The 23,280-nt window shown below is 55.1% G+C and overlaps 2 protein-coding genes across 2 annotated transcripts in view; one reads left to right on the top strand and one right to left on the bottom strand.

The window, feature by feature from the left end:
- The first annotated feature begins 1,734 nt into the window (after nucleotides 1-1,734).
- CFAP73 (cilia and flagella associated protein 73) lies at nucleotides 1,735-11,646 on the top strand. The gene is made up of 8 exons (XM_032168607.2): nucleotides 1,735-1,923; nucleotides 4,246-4,351; nucleotides 5,114-5,218; nucleotides 5,544-5,744; nucleotides 6,745-6,966; nucleotides 7,590-7,748; nucleotides 9,974-10,062; nucleotides 11,071-11,646. The coding sequence occupies exons 1-7, from the start codon at nucleotides 1,868-1,870 to the stop codon at nucleotides 10,049-10,051; spliced, it is 927 nt and encodes a 308-aa protein (XP_032024498.1). The 5' UTR covers nucleotides 1,735-1,867; the 3' UTR covers nucleotides 10,052-10,062; nucleotides 11,071-11,646.
- The window catches only part of DDX54 (DEAD-box helicase 54), a 27,037-nt gene continuing 14,620 nt past the window's right edge, over nucleotides 10,864-23,280 (bottom strand). Inside the window, exons 12-20 of the mRNA XM_032168606.2 lie at nucleotides 22,031-22,165; nucleotides 18,064-18,294; nucleotides 17,906-17,979; nucleotides 16,329-16,541; nucleotides 15,397-15,539; nucleotides 15,197-15,310; nucleotides 14,262-14,366; nucleotides 13,645-13,757; nucleotides 10,864-11,479 (exon numbers count right to left, since the gene is read on the bottom strand). Of these exons, the coding sequence (XP_032024497.1) occupies nucleotides 11,247-11,479; nucleotides 13,645-13,757; nucleotides 14,262-14,366; nucleotides 15,197-15,310; nucleotides 15,397-15,539; nucleotides 16,329-16,541; nucleotides 17,906-17,979; nucleotides 18,064-18,294; nucleotides 22,031-22,165 (1,361 nt within the window). The 3' untranslated portion in view covers nucleotides 10,864-11,246. The remainder of the gene's footprint in view (nucleotides 11,480-13,644; nucleotides 13,758-14,261; nucleotides 14,367-15,196; nucleotides 15,311-15,396; nucleotides 15,540-16,328; nucleotides 16,542-17,905; nucleotides 17,980-18,063; nucleotides 18,295-22,030; nucleotides 22,166-23,280) is intronic.

The raw sequence follows: 23,280 nt of genomic DNA, 5'->3' as shown, positions 1-23,280 counted from the left end.
GAGACTTGCTTGAACCCAGGAGGCGGAGGTTGCAGTGAGAGGAGATCGTGCCACTGCACTCCAGCCTAGGTCACAGAGTGAGACTCCATCTCGGAAAAAAAAAAAAAAAAAGAAAGAAAGAAAAAATGAGATCATATCTTATTGTAACTTCACATCAATTTGTGCAGAAAGATAGTGTGTCCAATTTAATTTTAAAAAATTCTCAAAGATAAAATGTACCTTATTTTAGTTCTTTTAAATTTCTTAGATATTGATTGATTGATTGATTGATTGATTGAGACAGGGTCTTGCTCTGTTGCCCAGACTGGTGTGCAGTGGAGTGATCATAGTTTACTGCAACCTCAACCTCCTGGGCTCAAGCAATCCTCCTGCCTCAGCTTCCCGAGTAGCTGGAACTACAGACATATGCCACTACCCCCAGCTAATCTTATTATTTTTTGTAGAGATGGGGTCTCTACAAAATGTTACACAGGCTGGGCTGGAACTCCTGGGCTCAAGCAATCCTCCCACCTTGGCCTCCCAGAGTGCTGAGATTACAGGCAACAGCCACCGCACTCGGCCCTAGTTCTGTTTTTTAAAACATGCTCTAACAAAATCCTTAGGAGTTTTTTAAGCAATGTAGGATTAAAAGGAACTACAGGTTTTTGAAACAGCATTGCTCTACATTAAGAAAATACATTTCTTTGAATGGAAAATAAATTATTTAAAATGGAAAATAAAATGACCAGAAGCAGGGAGGACAAGATGCTAGTATTTGTTACTTTGAATTGAAGAACCCAAGGGTACTTTTTATATTACTCTTGGTACTTTTCCCTAGTACCACCCATCCCCCACAGGGCTGTCTTAGGGATTAATTTAGATACTATATAGTGCTGAGCATAGCATCCAACCCACAGTAAAGCCCAAACTATTGGCCGGGTGTGGTGGCTCACGCCTGTAATTCCAGCACTTTGGGAGGCCAAGGCAGGTGGCTCACTTGAGGTCAGGATTTCAAGACCAGCCTGGCCAACATGGTGAAAGCCCATTTCTAATAAAAATACAAAAATTAGCCGGGCATGGTGGAGTTCACCTGTAATCCCAGCTCCTCGGGAGGCTGAGGCACGAGAATCGCTTGAACCTGGGAGGCAGAGGTTGCAGTGAGCCGAGATTGAGCCTCTGCACTCCAGCCTGGGTGACAGAGCGAAACTCCATGTCAAATAAATAAATAAATAAATAAATAAATAAATAAATAAATGCCCAAACTATCTCAGCTTCTCCCATCACCCCATCCCCCAAGTCCAGACCACCCCTTCTAAGCTGGTCTCCACTAGGAGGTCCTGATGGTCTCCCTTTCCCTAACCAGGCTGGGGGCTGCCTGAGAAATAGCCAGAGGAGCCCCATCACCAGGACAGGGAGTGGCGCCTCAAAGGGCTGGGAGTGAATGACTCCACCCAGGGCCTGGCTAGCAGTGCGTGCCCAGTAATTATTCTTTCGAGCCATTAACTGAGTACACACAAGCGTGGCCCAGATAGTGAGGCAATCCCACCCAGCCAGGAAGAGGCTTGGCCAAATGTGGGGCACGAAGAGAGGCAATTTCTTGGCCAAGGGAGCCCCATCCTCTCCATTGCACCCCCGATTTGATGGGGTGTTACAGGCCTCTCCAGGAGGGGCAGAGGTGCTCCTTTCCTCGCAGCCGCCTCCCTCTCCCATTGCAGCCAGGCGATGGAATGTTGTGTGGTCGGTTGCCAGGCAACCAGAGCCTGCTGGTGGCTGCCTTCTGGGAGAGCTGAGCAGGCTTCCACACCACGCTCCACAGAATCCCCAGGGTCTCCTAGGCTTGTGCAAGACTCCAGCTGGTGGAAAGAAAGCTGGGGCAACTGCCAGAAGGATGGCAGTGCCCTGGGAGGAATATTTCCGACTGGCTTTGCAAGAGAAACTGTCTATGTGAGTGGGACATAGAGGCAGGGAGGGCTAGAAGGAGGGCGGGAATGTGTGGGCTGGCCCACCCCTTCTTCCTCACCTCCTGGGTCCTGGCTTTGGGCAGATCATAGTGGGGGTTATTGTCCCCACTTCACAGAGGAGGAAACTGAGGCTCAGGGAGAAACCGAGACATCACCATGGTCTCCGGGATTGTTCCTGATCCCCCACCCCTAGCTGACATCCGGCTGAGATTAAATCATTCAAACCAAGGTGGGAAGGAATTATTCTATGAAATCCTGCTCCCCAATCCACCCCCGAAACTGCATTTTCAGGAGGAACAGAGGAAGCTTGTTCTGTGCCTCCTTCGTGTTCAGCAGCATGGTCTCAAGTCCCAATCTCAGTATCAGCATCTGTAAAATGGGGAGGGGGGTTTTCTCCTGGACCACGGCTGGGAAAGCCTTGCTGATTACACATTAGTCATTCTTTCTGCTCTCCCTTTCTCCCGGGGCGCTGGACTCCAGAACCCCACTGCCTCCTGGGCCTCTCCCTGCAGAGGTCTCAGGCATCTCGGGCTTGGCCGTAGTAGGGAGCTGGTCTCCCCGACCTGACCTGCTCTCCTGCGGCCTGCCCTGGCAGTAACATCCTTCCGGCTCCTGGGGTCACCTCTGACCCCTTTCTCACTCCCCTCCCCACTCCATCAGTTCTGCTCTCATCTCCCACCACTGCTGCCCTGCTCAGAACCACACTATCTCCGGAATATCCCATGGCCCCACCACTGGTCTCCTGCAGCTGCCCACTGTCCTTGCTCCTCACAGCAGCCAGAAAGACCCCTCCTCTGCCCAAAACACCCCCTCCGCTCCCACTTCACTTAGAGTCAAGGCCGAAGTCTCCACTCACCGTGGCCCACCGCAGTTGGATTCTCAGCTCCTCCCTGCTCCCAATTCCCATCTTTTTCCTCCTCCCTCCCTCCTCTGCAGCCACCCTAGCCACACCAGGGTCCTAGAATCTGTTCCCTGGAGATGTCCATGTGGCTTGCTCCCTCTTCTCCTCCAGGTCTCTGCTCAGATGCCACCTCCTCCCTGTTGAAAGTTTCCTTTAGTCTGCTTAATTTTTCATCTCAGTGCCTACCATGTCCTGGCATTCTTTATTATTATTATTTATTAGCTTGATTTTCTGTGGATCCCAGCAGAATGCCAGCTCACGAGGGAACAGGGATTTTTGTCTGTCCTGTTCACAGCTGCACCCCCAGTGCCTACAAGTGTGCCTGGCCCAGAGTAGGTGCTCAGGACAATTTGTTTGGTGAATAAAGAATTCAATCCCAGCACTTTGGGATGCCAAGGCGGGCGGATCACATGAGGTCAGGAGTTCGCGACCAGCCTGGCCAACATGGTGAAACCCCATCTCTACTAAAAATACAAAAAGTAGCTGGGCATGGTGGCGTGCGCCTGTAATCCCAGCTACTTGGGAGGCTGAGGCAGGAGAATTGCTTGAACCTGGAAGGCGGGAGGTTGCAGTGAGCCAAGATCCGTGCCACTGCACTCCAGCCTGAGTGACAGAGCAAGACTCCATCTCAAAAAATATATAATAAGCGGCCGGGCGCGGTGGCTCACGCCTGTAATCCCAGCACTTTGGGAGGCCGAGGCGGGTGGATCACGAGGTCAGGAGATCGAGACCATCCTGGCTAACACGGTGAAACCCCGTCTCTACTGAAAATACAAAAAAAATTAGCCGGGCGAGGTGGCGGGCGCCTGTAGTCCCAGCTACAAGGGAGGCTGAGGCAGGAGAATGGCGTGAACCCCGAGGGGCGGAGCCTGCAGTGAGCCGAGATCGCGCCACTGCACTCCAGCCTGGGTGAAAGAGCGAGACTCCGTCTCAAAAAAAAAAAAAAAAAATATATATATATATATATATATAAATAATAATAATAATAATAATTCAACCAGATGTGGTGGCTTATGCCTGTAATCCCAACATTTTGGGAGGCTGAGGCAGGAGGATTGCTTGAGTCCACGAGTTCAAGACCAGCCTGGGCAATAAAGCGAGACCTCATCTTTACAAAAATAAAAAAATAAAAATTAGCCAGGTGTGGTGGCACACGCCTGCAGTCCCAGCTACTCAAGAGACAAGATGGGAGGATTGCTTAAGCCCAGGAGTGAGCTATGATTATACCACTGCACTCCAGCCTGGGTGACAAAGCAAGACCCAAAACTAAGTCTCAAAAAAAAAAAAAAAAAAAAAAATTAAACAGCCAGCAGGTGGCTAATGGGGCACTCCAGATACAGTGGTGAGATGTGGGGCCCTGAAACGTGCTTCCTTCACCCCCACCTCCTACTTGAGCCTCTTCAGAAAGCGGCCAGAGCAGGCTGAGGATTACGTCCCACCAGTGCTGCGTCTCCTGGAGAAGAGGCAAGAGCTGGTAGATGCAGACCAGGCCCTGCAGGCCCAGAAGGAGGTGAGCCCCCACTACTGTAACGAGGTGGTGAGCCAGCAGACGGGAAGTGATGGAGCCAATTTATTAGTGGCAAGGTCTGAGACAAGTCATGTCACTGCTCCAAGCCTTGATTTCCTCATCTGTCAAATGGGGATCAAATAAGACCAGTCGTTGGTGCAAATAAATGTGTGTGCATTGAGCATGTGCTGGGCACTGCATTAAGACCTGGAGGTCTTACGATCGTCCCTGCCCTTGTGGGGCTCACAGTCTAGAGAGGAAAACAGATAAGTGTTCAGGTGGTGACTGCTACAGGGAAGAAGCACTGGACAGGGGCTGTGGGAGCCCAGAAGAAGTCCCTACCTCCCCATGGGGGTGGTCAAGGAGGGCTTCCTGGAGGAAGTGATGTCTTGGGGATTGCTGAAGGGCAAGTCGGCTTATCCAGCAAATGCGAAAGAGATGAGGAAGGAAAAACAGGCAGAGGAAAACCATACACAAAGACTGGTTGGAAGGCAAGAACCAAACACAGGTGGTTGAGTGCCTGGAAGACAGAGTATGGGAGGAGAGAGGGTAAGATGAGGCCTGAGGGAAGGGCAGGGACACTGGCATTCCAGGGCTGTAGGAGGTGTTTGGGCTTCATCCCTGGGTGATGGGAGCCACGGATGGGTTGAGTAGGGAGCAGTCACAGATCAGGGACAACAGGTGGAAGGCGTGAGGTGTGAACCTGAGAGCATGCAAGGACCCGGACCCCCAAACTCACACAGACAACCCACTCCTCACCCCCAGGTGTTCCGCACCAAGATGGCAGCCCTGAAACAGCGCTGGGAACAGCTGGAACAAAAGGAGCGGGAGTTAAAGGGATCGTTCATCCGCTTTGACAAGTTTTTGCAGGTAGGTGGAGCCTCCTGGGGGGGAGGCGGGGCCTATGGGTAGCAGCTCACACCCCCATAGGGGCCCGGCAGGTAACAAAAAGAAAAGAAATGGTTTTCGTCATGCAAAAGGAAACGGCGGGAAACACACACGCACTGCCTGAAGCAGCCGATTTAAAAAAAAAAAAAAAAAGCGGGCGGGGGAGTGGGGTGAAGAGCCAGCTTCCGAGCCAGGCCTGCTGGCCGCCCCTGGTTTTGCGAGCGAATGTCAGGGCAGGGTAGAGGTGCCGAACTCCTCTCCAGCTCCTGAGTCCCGAAGGTCGCCTTCTCCCCACCGTACTCCCCAGGACTCCGAGGCCCGGCGCAATCGCGCGCTGCGGAGGGCGGCGGAGGAGCGGCACCAGGCGGGCAGTCGGGAGGCTGAGGCCCTGCGTCTGCGGACCCAGCTCGAGGAGCTACGGCAGGAACGCGCGCGGCTGCAGCGCAGGCTTAAGCGCCTGGAGCCCTGCGCGCGCCTGCTGGAGCAAGCGCTGGAGCTGCTGCCCGGGGTGAGTCCGGGGCAGGAGGCTGGGAGCGCGGCGCCACCGCGCGGCGCTGAGTGGCTCGGGGACGGCTTCGGACCGGCGAACTACTGGAGCGCTGAACTACTGGAGTTCTTGGCATGCATGCCAAGAACTATCACTTATGGAGCACTCACTGTATGCCAGGGATACGCTTTGGTTTTTGTGGTTGTTAGTTTTGGAGTTTTTTTGAGACTGTCTCGCTTTGTCACCAGGCTGGAGTGCATTGGCGCTATCACGGCTCACTGCAGCCTCGACTTCCTGGGCTCAAGGGATCTTCCAGCCTCTGCCTCCCAAGTAGCTGGGACCACAGGCGCACACCACCACGCCTAGCTATTTTTTAAATTATTATTTTTAGTAGAGATGGTGGTCTCGCTATGTTGCCCAGGCTGGTTTCGAACTCCTGGGCTCAAGCGATCCTGCCACCTCAGCTCCCAAAGTGCTGGGATTACAGGTGTGAGCCACCGCCCACGTTTTGTTTTTGAACCCTCCCCAAAGTCCAGTGAAGTGAGTCCTGTTATTGTCAACTGTCAACCCCATTTTACAGATAGGAGAACTGAAGATTCAGAAAGTTAACTCTGGCTGGGCGCGGTGGCTCACGCCTGTAATCCCAACACTTTGGGAGGCCAAGGCGGGAGGATTGCTTGAAGCGAGGAGTTCGAGACCAGTCTGGGTAACATAGAGTGACACCTGTCTCTACAAAAAATTAGCCGGGCGTGGTGGCGTGTGAGTATAGTCTCAGCTACTTTGGAGCGGAGATGTGAGGATCGCTTGAGCCCAGGAGTTCGAGATGATAGTGAGCTATGATCGCACCACTGCACTCCAGCCCAGGTGACAGCGAGACCTTGTCTCTAACAAATGGAGGTTGACATTTAAGTCACTTTCCAGAAAGATTATTCCAATAATAAGGAACGCTGGCGGCCAGGTGGGATGGAAAGGGTAAGGGACTGCAGGCGCTTGTGAGTCCCTTCCCCGCCCCCGACTCTAGTTCCAAGAGGTCTCGGAGCTGGTGGCGCGCTTCGACGGCCTGGCCGAGACGCAGGCGGCGCTGAGGCTCAGGGAGCGCGAGCGGCTCGCGGAGCTGGAGGCGGCGCGAGCACGGCTGCAGCAGCTGCGGGACGCCTGGCCGGACGAGGTGCTCGCACAGGGCCAGCGGCGGGCACAGCTGCAGGAGCGCCTGGAGGCTGCCAGGGAGCGTACGCTGCAGTGGGTACGGCCCAGCCTAGGTGGGGGGGGCTCCGGACCCCAGGCTTCCACAGCCGGGCGGGGAGGAGCGCCAGGGCTGTTGAGGACCAACGGGACAATGCTTACCCCAGAGGGTCCGCTGCACTAAGGAGGGGAATCTCAGGCATCACCGAGCCCTTTCGGGCACGAGGCCCCGCCCCATCCGCCGGCTCGAGGCTCCTGCACCCCTCTCCCGAGAGCACCTGACTGCCTGACTGGCAGAGGTGGATGAGAAGAATGCCCGGCGCTGTGGCTCGTGCCTGTAATCCCAACACTTTGGGAGGCCGAGAGGGGCGGATCACCTCAGGTCATGAGTTCGAGACCAGCCTGGCCGACATGGTGAAACCCTGTCTCTACTAAAAATACAAAAATTAGCCAGGTCCACTGGCGGGCGCCTGTAGTCCCAGCTACTTGGGAGGCTGAAGGAGGAGAATCGCTAGTTTCCGGGAGCCGGCGGTTGCAGTGAGCTGAGATCAAGCCACTGCACTCCAGCCTGGGCGACAAAGATAGACTCCATCTCAAAAAGAAAAAAAAAAAAGTGGCTGGGAAGAGGGGGCAGCCTGCCTTGGGCCAGTTGCCATAATTGGGCGTGGGGCGGGTGTTCTCCAGGAATCCAAGTGGATTCAGATTCAGAATACAGCAGCGGAGAAGACTCTGCTCCTGGGACGCAGCAGGATGGCCGTGCTCAACCTGTTCCAGCTAGTGTGCCAGCATCAGGGGCAGCCGCCCACCCTGGACATTGAGGACACGGAGGGACAGCTAGAGCAGGTGAGGGCCCCTCTTTATGGCACCTCCAGCCCCCGAACACTCCCTCTTTGGAAAAATGAGGTACCTAAAACCCCACAGTTAGTGACACCTTCTCTGGGTTAAGTGTGGCCCTCTAAGGTCAGAGCCCTCGCCCCAGCCGTGGCTCGATTGCTGCACAGGCACCCGGTCTAGGATGGATTCCTGGGTGCATCTTGGCTCTGATAGTGGCCAGAAGAAAGCCATGCCCTTCTCTGCGACAAAGCTAGACTCCATCTCAAAAAGAAAAAAAAAAAAAAGTGGCTGGTCTCAATGCCCTCCCTCTACCAGGAAGGCCAGGGTTTGTGCTGAGTCTCTCTTTTCTCGCAGGATCCAACAGCCCACACGTGTCAACACCTGTAAAAAATCATGAGGTCCAGACTCGCCCTTCATTCATCTCTGGCCCTCTGGCTCCCTGCTTCCTGCACAGAGAGGCCTCAGCTTCCACAGGGAGGGTGAGGGTGGGGTTAGGCTGAGTTGTGCAGTGTAGAATGTGACAAAGGTTTTTTTTTTTTTTTTTTTTTTTTTTGAGACAGAGTCTAGCTCTGTCACCTAGGCTGGAGTGCAGTGACACGATCTCAGCTCACTGCAACCTCTGCCTCCTGGCGATTCTCCTGCCTCAGCCTCTCGAGTAGTTGGAATTACAGGCACACACCACGACACCCGGCTAATTTTGTATTTTTAGTAGAAATGGGGTTTCACCATGTTGGCCAGGCTGGTCTCGAACTCGAACTCCCAACCTCAAGTTATCCTCCTGCCTCAGCCTCCCAAAGTGCTAGGATTACAGGTGTGAGCCACAGCACCCAGCGTAACATAGGTTTACAATGGAGGGAGATTTCAGACTTCAAATACTTCTTTTGTTTCTAGTGGGTATACCCAAAGCATGGCCCCTTTGAGAAGTGGAGGCAAAGTAAAGGTGTAGCAGGACGAGCCACAGACAAAACTCCTCAGACACTGGATTAAAGAAGGAAGAGGTTTTTATTCGGCCGGGAGCTCGGCTCTTAAGACTCGAGTCTGCCAACGCTCCCGGCCGAATAAAAACCTCTTCCTTCTTTAATCTGGTGTCTGAGGAATTTTGTGTTAATCCGATGTCTGAGGAGTTTTGTCTGTGGCTCGTCCTGCTACAAAGGGAGGCATCCCACCTTTTCCCCAACCCATTCCCATTCCTGTTCTGCCCAATGGCCAGGATTCCAACCTAATGCCAAGATCTGGGTCCTGGGAATCTGCTTCACCCCTCCTAGTTGGTTGAATGCATCGATGCCACTATTCTTCCAAGCCTGGCCTGTTACCTGGTTACCTTGTGGCACCTGAGACTAGCAGAAACACAGGCTTGATGTAAACAGGCAAAAGTCAGTGCCTTTTCTTTTAGTCCAACTGGAGTAGTGGAAATTAAGAAGAAATAAAATCTGTAACCGGTTGTAATCAATTAGTTGTGAACACCACTGCACTAGGACCAGACCATCTCTTTTCAAAATCAACTCTCTGCCCCTGTCAAAGAGAAAGGCTCCATGGAGGGACATTAGGCCTTTTCCCACCTCCCCTAACACACCCGGGCCTCCGGGCCTGGGACTCACTGTCCTGCGGCTGCCAGAATTCAGTCACAGCTTCATTTGTTGATTGCATTTTCATTATTTTTCCAGTTGCCCCCTAGTTATGACAAGGGGGTAATTATTTTTTTCCATTTTTGGTGGAGATAAAAAGTTTCCTTCTCAGCTGTTGATATGGTGATGAATATGAGGGGGAGTCCACAGATGGTTGTAAGTTCACCCTCAAGTTCTAGTTTTCACAATGGATCCATGGCATTTATTAAGTTCATATTCATAAAGAAGTTAATTAAAACAAAATAAAAAGAGTCACCCATGGAGATAAGAGTAGATCACGAACCAATGAATATGACTGATCCAGTTACAAGAAAATAAAGCTGATGGATGCAAATGAAAATACTAATTGGATAGTGCAGGTGACAGCATCGAGGAAGCTGTGAAGGTGTCTGCTCACGCAGCAGTTGGAAAGGTTGGCCTGAGGCTTTCAAAACCCAGAACGGTTTAGGATCTCAGTCACCACCTCTGGGAACCACCAGCATTGCTATTCTTTTAATGAGGGGGTCTCCAGTCCCTGCCCTGCCTTTCGGCCTCCCCGCGTGTTGAGGGGTGGGGGCTGGACAGGGGCTCTGGGGCTGGGATGTGACTTCGTGTTGGCCCCCCCCCCAGGTGAAGCTGTTCATGCAGAACCTCTCCACCATGCTGGCCGGCCTGGGTCAGCCTGAGCCTGCGGCCCCTGCCTCCTAGCCCTGACCCAGGTGAGCAGCGGGAGAGGGGACCCCCCGAGAGACCCTGAGATAGGAGGGCCCACATTTCCAACGGGGTGTGGACTGAGTGGCTCTTCCTGAATCCGTTTCCTCATTGGGAAGATGGGAGAGTTGTGCCTGATCAGAGTGCTGTGGGCCTGCCATGAGGGGCACATACCAAGCACTCCATAAATGCAGGCCCTGATGAGGAGGTGATGGGAAGGTCAAGGGGCTATGTGTGGGGCGGCTGCCTCTAAAAGGAGATCAGACCAGGCCCTCGTGCCAGGGTGGTTGGGGCACGACAAAAGCTCTTTGTCAGGTCTCAGAACAGGGTCCATGCTAGATGAGAGATCACCAAGTCCCCTCCACTATGGACTCTGCCAGGTGAGGGGCCCAGCCTGAGAATCCAGCTCCTGGGGCCGCCCTTGACCTTCTCAGAACCTCAAACAGGGGGTGAGTGGCGAGAAGACAGAGGGCAGGCTAGGTTCTGACCTCCAGGTGTGGAGGGGCCGTGTTAACCTCTTCATAGCCAGAGGGGAGCAGCTGTGCCCTTGCCCCCTGGGCTGCACATCCTGTTCCCCTCCCCCAGCCCACTCCCAGCTGCAACCATGTCCAGTGGGAGGAAGGGGGACCAACTCCCACCTCTGGCACCTGGCTTGTGCTCTGAGCTTCACTTTCCTCATCGCTAAATGGACAAGGCAGCAGAACTTGCCCTCAGGAGACCCGCAGCTCCTCTGCCACATTAGCTGGGATTTTAGTACCCGGGTCTCTCCATTCCAACTCCCCAAGTAGACCACACTCCTGGCCACCAGCAGTGCTCAATAAAGATTTATTACATTAAAAATTCCATCGCCAAACCCTGAGGCACTCAGGGCTCTGACCGGTGCAGCCATGACCTCTGAACCCAGAACACATGGAAGCAGCAGCAGCTGAGTTGCCAACTCAGGTCTTGGCCTGCCTGGCTTTGCTGGCGAACTCCTACACACCCTTCAGGGCCCTGCTCAAATGTCTCTGTCTTAGGCTGACGCAGCTGCTGCCCTTCTGTGGCCATACAGTGCTCCTTTTCACGGATGATGGCTCCTGCAGGGAGTGCCCCCAGTGCCCAGCACAGGGCCAGGCACACAGTGGTGCACGGGAACGTCTGCTGATGTCCACCCTAAGGCCAATCAAGGAGCCACGGGGCTGGGTCCTGGTCCTCACATCCTCTTCCGCATCTTGCCCTTTTTGGAGCGGGTACCTCGGCCGAAGGCACCCTGCTGCAGCTCCTGGACGCGGCGGCGGTTGCGGGCAGAGAGCTGCTTGAGGCCACCACGCTGCAGGAAGCGCAGCTTCTGGGCCCGGCGCCGCTGCTTCAGGATCTGCTGCTTGGTCTTGAGTTCCGGGCGGACGCGGCCTGCAGGGGTGCCTGGGGCGTGGGGCCGGGATGCACCTGCCGGGACAGGGATTCAGGGAGCTCAGCTGTTGGGATCACTCCCAAGATCCCCTCCTCCCAGAAGCTCGCAGACTCCTCCCCTGCCCCTACTCCTGTTCTGTGCTTATTGCTGTGGCCCAGTGTCTGTACACAGTAGGTGGCTAATAAAGTTTTAGGCAGCCTCATGGAGTGGTCAATAACACGGGGACAGAACTGCTGGGGTTCAAATCCCAGCTGTGACGACCTCTTGGACCCTGGGCAAGAAGTTAACGGCTCTGTGCCTCAGTTTCCCCATCTGTAAATTATAAATCACAGCACCCCCCTCATGGGTGAAGAGCAAATGCATTTACATGGTGTAAAGTGCTCAGAATTTCAAGGCCTGTCCCATAGTGAGAGCCTTTTGGGCATGACTGTTACTATTAAAACTTCTCCAACCAAAGAGTGTATGTCTCCACAGCACACCTACTGCACGCCAGGCTCTGAGGCCCCCCATAGTAACCGATACAGACCTCAGCCTCTGTCTCCATGGACACCATGCTCTAGGCTCGTTAAATGAAAAAAGAATGTAGATGAACCTTCCTTTAGGTGGGAGAGGAATCAGAGAAGGCCAGAGAGGGAGAGGGACTTGTCTGAGATCACACAGCAAAGCAGCGGCAGCAGCAGTCAGCAACCCTGCCCCAGCCCGACCGGTGGGCATCAGGTAGTCCATTCTTCTAGTTCTCCGGGAGGCAAGCACCACCCTCCCTGGCTCCCACTAAGCCCTGTGTCCTCCTCGTCCTCCCCATTCATAACAGCAGCCTCCCCAGGGCTCCCAGAGGGATGACCATTAGGGTAGTCCCAGCTGTCTCCAGTGGAGCCAGGGTGACTCGCAGGACCTATCACTTCCCATGAGGACAGCAGAGGAAGAAGAGCTGCTTTCTCCCAAAGCCCACAGGTCGCCTCCCTTTCCCCAGCCCCTGCACGCCCACTGCACGGCACTGCTCGCAGCAGAAGCTGCTGCTTCACCCAGGTAAAAACAGGCTGAGAAGTGAGGTGTGGGTGGTCCCCACCCAGCCATGCTGACAAGGAGACACTCCCACAGATGGGAGAGCTGGAGAGGGAGGAGCCACAGAGAACAGGCCCAGGCAAATGCACACAGGCTCACAGAGACACCCAGGGGAGGCAGTGACCAGCCCCAGGAGGTGGAGGGACACAAGCAGGGGCTAAGGCCATCTGAGAGAGACCCAAGACATGGTCCCAAACTCCCCTCTCCCCAGGGAAGGCCCCAGGTGGGAGCCTTGGGCAGCTGGTTACCCAGGTTCAGTCATAGCCCTCATAAGGCACCTGTTTCCCAGCCTGTAAAATGGGTATTCGCAGTCACCTTGCCTCCCAGGTCATGTGTGGCCTTCCAGGATAGAGCCTGCCTGCACCCAGCAAGTGGGAGCCCCTCCCTGACAACAGCCCTTAAGCACAGGCTCTGGCAGACAGAGCCGGCTTCAAATCCACCTTAGCCTGTTACTGGCTGAGGGACCCCGGCCAGATCAAAGAGGTCCAAGTCCTCAGATGACCAAATGTACCACTTGCCAACCCACATTTCAAGGAAGTATCTTCCTCAACATCCCCGGTGATCGCCTCCTCCCGGAACCAAAACTGCTTCTGTCTGCGTCTTTGGTGACATGAACTTCCCCACAGCATTGCTAAAAAGAACGTCACTCTTGAGGACGCCACAGGGAATCAATTCATGCTCACTCTGTCAGGTCGAACCACATGCAAATGCCATTTTTGCAGGTGAAAATGGCCCATGTAGCAGCATTCGCACAAGGTTCCACCTCCCGAGTTCTCTAGGATTTTAGACAATTGGCTTAATTAGGTGAACAGGGCATCTACCAGAAGTTATCCCTGTGGCTTCATCTGTGAAGTGGAAGGGGGTCGGGGACAAGTCACCTGAGGGGCATGGCGCTTCCCAGCGCCTGTCAGGCGGTGCTCGTGACCATCAGAGGCCGGGACAGTAGGAAGGGGGAACTTGTGGGTGTGGGGGTTGGGTGGGGGGATCATGGAGGGACTCAGGGTTTTGGCAGCATACCCCAACACACCCAGCTCTGGGGCTCTGCAGTAGCCCCTGCACCTGTGCCTCAGCGTTACACTAATCTGACCATAACTGCTCTGCCTACCTGTGCACCCACACTCCCCACCCTGGCTCTCACCTTGGCCACGGCCTCGCTTCCCACCTCTTCGCTCTGGGCCTCGCCGGTCAGATGCCCCTTCTTCGTCCGAGTCACGATCATCAATTTTCTGTTTCTGTTTCCACTTCTGATAGCTGGGAAACCTCGTTAAGGAAGCTGCGTGAAGCCCCTGGGATGGGAGAAGGCTCCTCCCCACACTGCCCCAGCAGACAGAGTTCCGTTATCCCAGCCGCAGCTGAAGCTGCTCGGCCCCGCCACCAGCACACAGGTCCCACTTATTGGAGATGCTGTTGCTGAAGCTGCTCGGCCCCGCCCCCAGCATCAGGTCCCACTTATTGGAGATGCGGCTGCTGAAGCTGCTGGGCCCGCCCCCAGCACAGGCCCCACTTATTGGAGATGCTGCTGCTGAAGCTGCTGGGCCCCGCCCCCAGCACAGGTCCCACTAGTTGGAGATGCTACCGCTGAAGCTGCTCGGCCTCGCCCCCAGCACCAGGTCCCACCTACTGGGGATGCGGCTGCTGAAGCCGCTCAGCCCCGCCCCCTCCTCCCCACCCCCGCCCCCAGGTCCCACTTAATCGAAGCTGCTGCTGCTGAAGCTGCTCGGCCCCGCCCCTCCCCAGCCACGCCCCTCAGGATACAGGTCTCGCTTGTAGGAGCTGCTGATGTAGCGGCCGCTCTCTGTCTTAATCTTCTTCTTGTCTTCCTGTCCTGACTGTCCCACAAACCGCTTCTTCTTACGGTCCCTGCAGGAGAAGGAGTTGGGACGGCTGCCGTGGAGGGAAACGTTTGGAGTGCCGGCTGCCGCTAGGGGCCTGTCTCCTCACCTGACCCTCTTGTCAGGTTGTTGAAGCATTAAAGGAAAGCAGTGCAGCCATGTCTGGCATGCAGTTGGCGCTCAGTAAAGGCTTCTTCCCTATCCCTCCTCACCTCTCCCTGCAGTAAAGGTCTCAAAAGGGAGTGTGGCGGTCAGAGGACTGCCACCAGCACTGGGGGCTGGCTCAGGGACAAGAGCTTCCTGAAGGATTTCCAATCCCCTCCCCCTTCCCAGCTGTGACCCTGGGTTGAATAACATACATTCTCCAGACGCTAGAGTCCTGAACGAATGGGTCCTGAGCCCTGTCTAGAAAGACTTGCCAGCAAAAAGAATAGACGGGGTCAAGATCTCTGTGGTGTGTGATCAAATCAAGGGGACAGCACAGCCAGGGGCCATCACACCTGCTGTGAGTGGTCACCACATGGGGGACAGCCAGGCCATAATCCGGGCTGTGCAGGATCAGATGGGAGTGAGGACGTCAGGGAGCTCACCCTGCCTGCTGGCATGGAGGGGCGGCTCACTCGTTCACTCACCCCGGGCATGGAGGGAGGGGCGGCTCACTCGATCACTCACCCCAAGCATGGAGGGGCAGCGGCGGCTCACTCGATCACTCACCCCAAGCATGGAGGGGCAGCTCAGTTGATCACTCACCCCGAGCATGGAGGGGCAGCTCACTCGGTCACTCACCCCGAGCATGGAGGGGCGGCTCACTCGCTCACTCACCCCGAGCATGGAGGGGCGGCTCAGTCGATCACTCACCACTTGAGCTGCTGCCGGCCCCTCGTCAGGTTCTGGGCTTCATCCCCCATCAGGTCCAGGACAGCACCAGCCGCCTGCTGCTCGAAGGCTCCCCCTTCCCTGCTGATGCTCAGGCTGCAGAGGGAGAGTGGGAGACATAATCAGATTGATGGGACCCAGCGGACCCGCCTGCCCCACCCAGGACCCCGCCAGCCACTCACCCCCGCTCGCTGTCAAAGTCCTTGGGCCGGTAGGGGATGTAGAATTCCTGGTCCCGCTGCCGGGCCTCCTCCCTCTGCCTCTTGGCTCCCCTGTTGGGTCCTGACCGCTGCCGCTTCCGGCCCACGACCTCTGAGAAAATGTCCTGGCAGAGCAGGGACCAAGGCCCAGCGTCATGCCTGCGGCCCCCGGGGAGTCCCCGCAGCCTCCCTACCCACCAGCCTGGCCACAGTGAAGGGCCAATGGCTTCTCGGGGACTTTCAAAGCTTCACTTTGCCATTTCTTAGCTGGGTGACAGTGTCTCCTGTGAGACCCTGAGTTTCCTCATCTGCACACACAGTGCAACCCCTGCCTCAGGGACCAGCAGAGGCAGGACAGCTGGGTGAGGAGGAGAGTGCCGGCCGGGGGAGACCCAACTCCCCATTCCAGCTCCGCGCCCCAGGTTGTGTGACAGGCGGCCCGGCCCTTCTCTGTGCCTGGCCTGCTATGAACAACGTGGACTAGGCCAGGGGTCTCCAACTGGTCTTCTTGGCTACTGAACCCTCTGTCCAAACAAAACATGAGAGGGACATCCTGGGGGACACGCAGGCCCAGGACCCACCAACCAGGTGAATGGGACACTTCATGGTCCTCCCTCTGAGTGGAGACCCACACGTCTCACTGCAGAAGCCCTGATGTGTGTGGTGGCTGGTGATGCCCCGAACCCCACTGAGGGTGTCATGTCATACACAGCTCCTCAGGCTAAAGACCTGGCCCCAGAGTTTTAAACGAGGGATGGTGGACAAGAACCATGCCCCGACTCTGCAGATGGGAAGCTGACTGCATCCACCTCCATCCACTGCTCAAAGATCCTAGGACAGCCTCATGGGCTGCTGGGACTTAGCCACCCCTTCCCCGTTCCCCAGGTCCAGGGTCCCCAGGGTGGAACCTGTACCTCCACACTCTCTCCCGCCTCCTCCTCCTCCTCCTCCTTCTCAGGCTGCTTCTCCTGCAGTGCTGGGCAGCTCGGGGCTGGGCCCACTGGGCCCTCCTGCTGCTCCTGCCGCCCCTGCTGGAAGCGGGCGACGGCCTTGCGGTCCTTCTGCCGCTTGGCGCGCATCACCTGGCTGCATAGGTCTCGGCTGGAGGCGTTGATCTCAAAGATAGTCTGTGGAGGGGACACCCAGTCCTTTGCCCACTGGCCTCCTACCCCCAACCCCACCCTTACCACTTGGTGGGCTCCCTATGGGTGTTCTTCCCCAAGCCTTCCCCAATGTCCAAGGTGGGCACTCTCATTATCTGCACTTCACAATTAGATAGAAAGACCCAAGCCAGGCGCAGTGGCTCATGCCTGTAATCCCAGCACTTGGGGAGGCTGAGGCGGGCAGATCACTTGAGGTCAGGAGTTCGAGACTAGCCTGGCCAACACGGCGAAACCCCATCTCTGCTAAAAATACAAAAATTAGCCAGGTGTGGTGGTGGGCACCTGTAGTCCCAGCTACTTAGGAGGCTGAGGCAGGAGAATCACTTGAACCCAGAAGGCAGAGATTGCGGTGAGCCGAGATTGCACCATTGCACCTCAGCCTGAGTAACAGAGTGAGACTCCATCTCAAAAACAAAACAAAACAAAAACACAAAGAGAGACCCAGGCCAGGCACTGTGGCTCACGCCTGTAATCTCAGCATTTTGGGAGGCTGAGGCAGGAGGATCACCTGAGCCCAGGGGTTTGAGACCAGCCTAGGAAACATGGCATGACCTCATCTCTACAAAAACTAAAAAAAATTAGCCAGGTGTGGTGGCATGCACCTGTAGTCCCAGCTACTCAGGAGGCTGAGATAGGAGGATCATTTGAGCCCAGGAGGTCAAGGCTGCAGTAAGCCATGATTGCACCACTGCACTCCAGCCTGGGTGACAAAGCAAGACACTGTTTCAAAAACAAACAAACAAAAACCCAGAGGGTGAGTAACCAGCCCATGGTCACATGCTAGGAAAAACCATAGCTTGTCAACCCAAGTCCATTTGACTTCAAAACCGGTGCTCTTAACCATGACACTCTCTCCAGCTCCTCTCCTGATCCTGGCTGGCGGGCAGGCTTACTCACTCCTGAGTAGGTCTTTCCTTTTGTGCATCCCCTTCCATATGCACAAGATGGGGTGCCTAATGGGAGTCAACAGTTGGGAAGGAGGGAAGGAAGCTCAGGAAAGCCAGCTCTTCAGGCCTCTAACAGACCAGGGGCATGTCACTTCCCCTTGTGAGCCATCTGTAAGTGCTAGGGAATGGCTGCCCCATAGGACCTGCTGTGGGCCAGCAGGGATGGTTCCAGAACAAGGTGCATCTCAAGAGAGGCTGTCAGAGCCAAGGCTGCAGGTTAAGAAGCTATAAGCTCAGATGAAAATCCCTGCTGGGGGTCAGAAGTGCAATCTGAGTCCTGGCACCACTGTTGTCACCGTGTGACCCCAGGCCACAGGCCTTCTGTCTCTAGGCTCCACTGAGCCAGGACTCAGAGCGTGGTCTCCACCTGGCCCCACTTACTGCCCGGGAGCGGTAGTTCTTTATGCTGTCCACCAGCCTCAGCCGCTGCAGCTCCTCCTCCTCAAAACGAGAGCCTGGTAGGAAAGCAGCAAGGTGTGAGGCTGTGCGTGGGGTCAGCAAGGCCCACCTGCCACCCCCTGCCTTGTAGAAGGACTCACTGAAGAGGGGGTGCAGGCCCAGCCCCACAAGGTCCATCTCCTTGGCCCTCTTGATGGACTCGGGTGAGGGCGCCGGGCGCGAGCGCACATACTGCTGCTGGGCGTTGTCGGCGACGCGGGCCAGGCCCCGTAGCTCCAGCGATGCCTCCAGGGTGCTCTGCAGGCCGCTGTCCTCCTCATCCACCACACTCTGTGGCACCCGACCCAGCATGCTGTCCACACCGGCCACACCTGCACGCCACACAGCACCTTGTCAGAGGTCTTTCACTTGGCCCGCCTGTCCACTGCCCGACCACCACTCCTGGGCCTCAGCCTGGCCCCCGAATCACAGGTAAATGGCTACAAAATAATCACTGCAAAGAACACCAGCACTTACGGAGGAGCTAGAGAGCCAGACACTTGAATACACCAACATGGGTCAACAAACTGCGGCCGGCCGGCCAGCTGCCTGCTGCTTCTGGAAATAGCTCTACCGGAGCACAGCTCACTACTTGCTTACGCGTGGTCCCCGGCTGTTTCTGCACTACAAGGCCAGGGTTGAAGAGCCACCCGGGATCACACGGCCCACAGAGCCTAGGATATGTACTATCTGGCTCTAAAAAAATTCTTTGTTGGCCGGGCACGGTGGCTCATGCCTGTAATCTCAGAGTTCTGGGAGGCTGAGGCAGGAGGATCACTTGAGGCCACGAATTGGAGACCAGCCTGAGCAATGTAGTGACACTCCATGTCTACAATAAATTTTAAAATTAGCCGGGCATGGTGTTGTGCCCCTGTAGTCTCTCAACTACTCAGGGGGTGAGACAGGAGGATCGCTTGAGCCCGGGAGCTCACGGCTGCCGTGAGCCGTGATAGTGCCACTGCACTCCAGCCTGGGTGACAGAACAAGACTTTGTCTCTCTTAAAAACAAAAAACAAACATCAGCAACTTTGCCGACTCCAGCATTAGAAATTCAATTTCCACAGCAACCCTGTTCTATAGATAAGAAAACTGAGGCTTAGCGAGGTTCAACTACTACCAGGACTGTCTAATGAGTCAGTTGCAGAGACAGGATTCAATCTAAGCAGAGTCCATACTAACAACAGCGATACTTATGGTAATAAGTAACAGCAACAGTTCAGAGCAGAGGATGCCGGGGACAGAGGCTTCCTATGTGTAAGCACTGTGCTGAGTCCATCATCATCATCTCTTTTACCTCACACCAAACCTATGAGGAAAGTACCTGTTTTCTTTTGTCGTCATGTTCTAACTTTTTACTACAAAATATATACAACAGTAAGCCAGGCATGGTGGCTCACACCTGTAACCCCAGCACTTTGGAAGCCAAGGCAAGAGGATCGCTTGAGTGCAGGAGTTCAAGACCAGCCTGGGCAACACAGTGAGACCCCATCTCTACAAAAAATAAAAAAAATTATCCAGGCATGGTGGCACCTGCCTGTATTCCCAGCTCCTCAAGAGGCTGAGGTGGAAGGATTGCTTGAGCCTAGGAGATCAAGGGTGCAGTGAGCTGTGATCATGCCACTATACTCCAGCCTGGGTGACAGAGTGAGCCCCTCTCAAAAAAAAAAATAATAAAATAAAATAAAAAAGCAAAACAACGAAAGAAAAACAAAAAGCTGAGGGAAGAGTGTGATGGACCTCATGGGCCCATCACCCAGCATTAATTACCAACATTTGGCCAATCATGCAAGAAAGGCCCTGATGAGTCCATTTTAGAGATGAGGAAACTGAGGCTCCTGGAGGTTTAGAGATTTGCCAAGGGGCACATGGTGAGGGTCAGGGGCGGAAACCAAACCCTGCATTGGGTCAGGAGCCTGCCCTCTTCCCATCTCTCCAGATTAAGCAGGTGCTGGGCCCTGCTGACCCCCGGCTAGCTCTGGAGCAAATTCAGGATGTCTCTCCCTAAAAGCTAACTGCACCGGGGGTGGTTTCTGCCTGGACATTGGGGGAGGCTCCTTCCCTCCCTCTGCCCCTCCCACGCCCATGCACAGCTCTCAACCCAGGAGGCTGCAGATCTGTAGAGCCTGTATGGGGCTGCATGCTGCCTCTGGCCCTGAGCAGGCCCTGGGTGCAGGGTCCATTTCCTCCTGCTCCTGCCTGTCACCGGACCCCTGGGGCTGCCGGGTGGGGCTGTGCTGGCACCTCCCTCCCTTGGCCCTTGCACTCTCGGCTTTGCCCCCAGGAAAATGCTTTGAAATGCCCTTTAGGCGCCCGTTCCAATTCACCTGTGTGGCGCCCGACTGAGGCCTCCACCTCCAGTGACTGCACAGGCTGCCCCTCAACCAGCCAGGCCCCGCAGCCCTTTCCTATGCCCTCGCATCTGACCCCAGACTTTCCGCTGCGGTGTCTGCTTTCCAGCTGCCTCCAGGCATGGGCTGGGACACTGCAGGGCCACACGGTCACCTGAGAGGGCCACGGCCTGGACAGAGATCACCACTGGCAGCCAAGAGTGAACAGCCGAGGCGGAGGGGGCCCGGAGCTCTGATGGCTGCGCTCTCTGCTGACTGCTGGCTGGGCTGTCCGGAGGAGGCCGCCTCAGCTCTCTGAGCTTGAGTCTCGGGGCTCTAGGCGGACCTGAATCTCAGCTCCCCACCTCCCTGCTGTGTGCATGCGGGTAGACCTGTCAGAGCCATTCTCTCATCTGTGAAGCAGAGGTGATGACAGCCCTCCCTCCAGCACAGACGGACAAATGAGACAAGATGTGTCCAGGGCCTGGGAACCAGCAGGACTGCAGGTGGAGGCCCATAGTTGGAGGCCCACAGATGGAGGCCATGGTGATTGCTATTGTCTGTCCCATGCATTCCCACTCTAGGATGTATACAGAAATGTCCTGTGGGCGGCTGGGCACAGTGGCTCACGCCTGTAATCCCAGCACTTTGGGAGGCCGAGGTGGGCAGATTACCTGAGATCAGGAGTTCAAGACCAGCGTGGCCAACATGGTGAAACCCTGTCTCTACTAAAAATACAAAATTAGCTGGGCGTGGTGGTGTGTGCCTGCAGTCCCAGCTACTCGGGAGGCTGAGGCAGGAGAATCACTTGAACCCAGGACGCGGAGGTTGTGGTGAGCCGAGATCGCGCCATTGCACTCCAGCCTGGGCAACAAGAGTGAAACCCTGTCTCAATAAATAAATAAATAAACAAATAAAAAAATGTCCTGTGGGCTTGGTCTAAATGAGCCTCAGCCTCTCTCTCCTTCCGCTGCGCTCCCCTGAAAACTCAGTCAAGTATAGGGTCACACACTAGATGCCTGCAGGGGCTGGGCAGGCCACACTGACAGGAAGGGGAGGCAGGCAGGGGCTGCAAGGGACCAGGAAGCCTGTCTAACGGGGGTGCCATGGCTTAGCACCCAGATCCAACCGTTTCCCAGTAGATACCAGAAATCCGGATTGCTGTGGGAAATCCTGAGTTTAAAATAGAGGGATTAGCCGGGCACAGTGGCTTGCTTGAGCCCAGGACTTGCAAGTTGCAGCAAGCCATGATCGCACCACTGCACTCCAGCCTGAGCAAGAGTAAGACCCCGTCTCGTTAAAAAATTAAAGGACTCAGCCGGGCACAGTGACTCACACCTGTAATCCCAGCACTTTGGGAGGGGGGTGAATCACTTGAGGTCAGGAATTCGAGACCAGCCTGGCCAACATGGTGAAACCTTGTCTCTACTAAAAATACAATAAAAAATTAGCCCCGCATGGTGGCGGGCATCTATAGTCCCAGCTACTCGGGAGGCTGAGGCAAGAGAATGGCTTGAACTTGGGAGGCAGAGGTTGCCTTGAGCCAAGATCGCACCACTGCACCCACCCTAGGCAACAGAGCGAGACTCTGTCTCAAAAAATAAAACAAAACAAATAAAATACAATAAATAAAAGGAATCATCTTCTCTTGGGGTCAAACCCAGCCCCACCTCCTCCCACAGCCAAAACAGGGCCCATGACCTCCACGGGGACCCCCTAGCCCCACCCAGCCTCCACTCACCTGAGGGCTCCTCGAGGGGTCGGGCGAGGGTGAGGGAGCGGCCCAGGAACAGGTGCAGATCCAGCAGGTAGGGGATTTCATCAGGGGCCACCAAGGAGTAGGCTGTGCCACTTCGGCCAGCCCGAGCCACACGGCCTGCAGCAAGGAGACGTTCAAGCTTCATTAAGCAAAGAAGAAGGACCTGGACCCAGCATGAGTTCCACAGGCCAGACCCTGGGCAGGTGAGCCTGGCCAGGCCTCGAACCTCACACAGCTACTGTCCCCACCTACGCACAGGGAAGTTCAATCCCGTCCCCGGGTTGATCTGTGAGAGTGTGCCCGAGCTGGCACAGTGCTCTGGAGACTAGCAAAAATACAGCAAGGCCCTGCTCAGGAGCATGATCAAAACTCTTCAGTGCCCCCACTTTTGAGAATTCTCCCCAAAGACGCAAAGATTCACACACAAGGAGGTTTGCTGTGGCCCTGACTAGGACAGCCCCAAGTTGGAAACTAAAGGCTCAAGGATAGAGGACTGGATAAGTGAATCAGCTGATGGCCACACTGTGGGAATTAAACCGCTCAGGAAAAGAGTGGGCAAACTACAGCCTGCAGGGCCAGGCTGGTGGCTCACGCCTGTAATCACAACACTTTGAGGGGCTGAGGCGGGAGAATCACTTGAGGCCAGGAGTTCGAGAACAGCCTGGGCAAAACAGCAAGACCCCATGTCTACAAAAAATGAAAATTAGCCAAATGTGGTGGTGTGTGCCTGTAGCCCTAAGTACTTGGGAGGCTGAGCTGGGAGGATTGCTTGAATCTAGGAGTTCAAGCTTATAGTGAGCTATGATCATGCCACTGCACTACAGCCCAAGCAACAGAGTGAGATCCTGGCCCTCTGCTTGTCTGTGTAAATAAAGATTTACTGGAACACAGCCACACTCATTTGTTTATATATTATCTATGTAAATGAATAGGCAGCATTCACACGACAGCAGCAGAGATGAACAGTTATGACAGAGACAGTATGGTCCACAAAGCCTAACGTTTCATGTCTAGCCCCTTACAGAAGAGATGTGCCAACCCATCACAGAATGACATTTCATAGTAAATGAAAAACATTCGTGATGTACGGTGATGTAAAAAGAAAAAAACAAAAAGCAAGTTATAAAAAAGAGCACCCAACATGACTGCAGTTTTGCATGAAGTACATAAATCCCTACATAGCATTACATTTTGGTTTGTCTCTGTATCTTGGGAAAACAAGGTGTTATGAC

The sequence above is a fragment of the Hylobates moloch genome, unplaced genomic scaffold (assembly GCF_009828535.3).
Source record: "Hylobates moloch isolate HMO894 unplaced genomic scaffold, HMol_V3 SCAFFOLD_12, whole genome shotgun sequence".
Taxonomy (NCBI): Eukaryota; Metazoa; Chordata; class Mammalia; order Primates; family Hylobatidae; genus Hylobates; species Hylobates moloch.
This window is presented reverse-complemented; position numbering and strand designations above follow the sequence as displayed.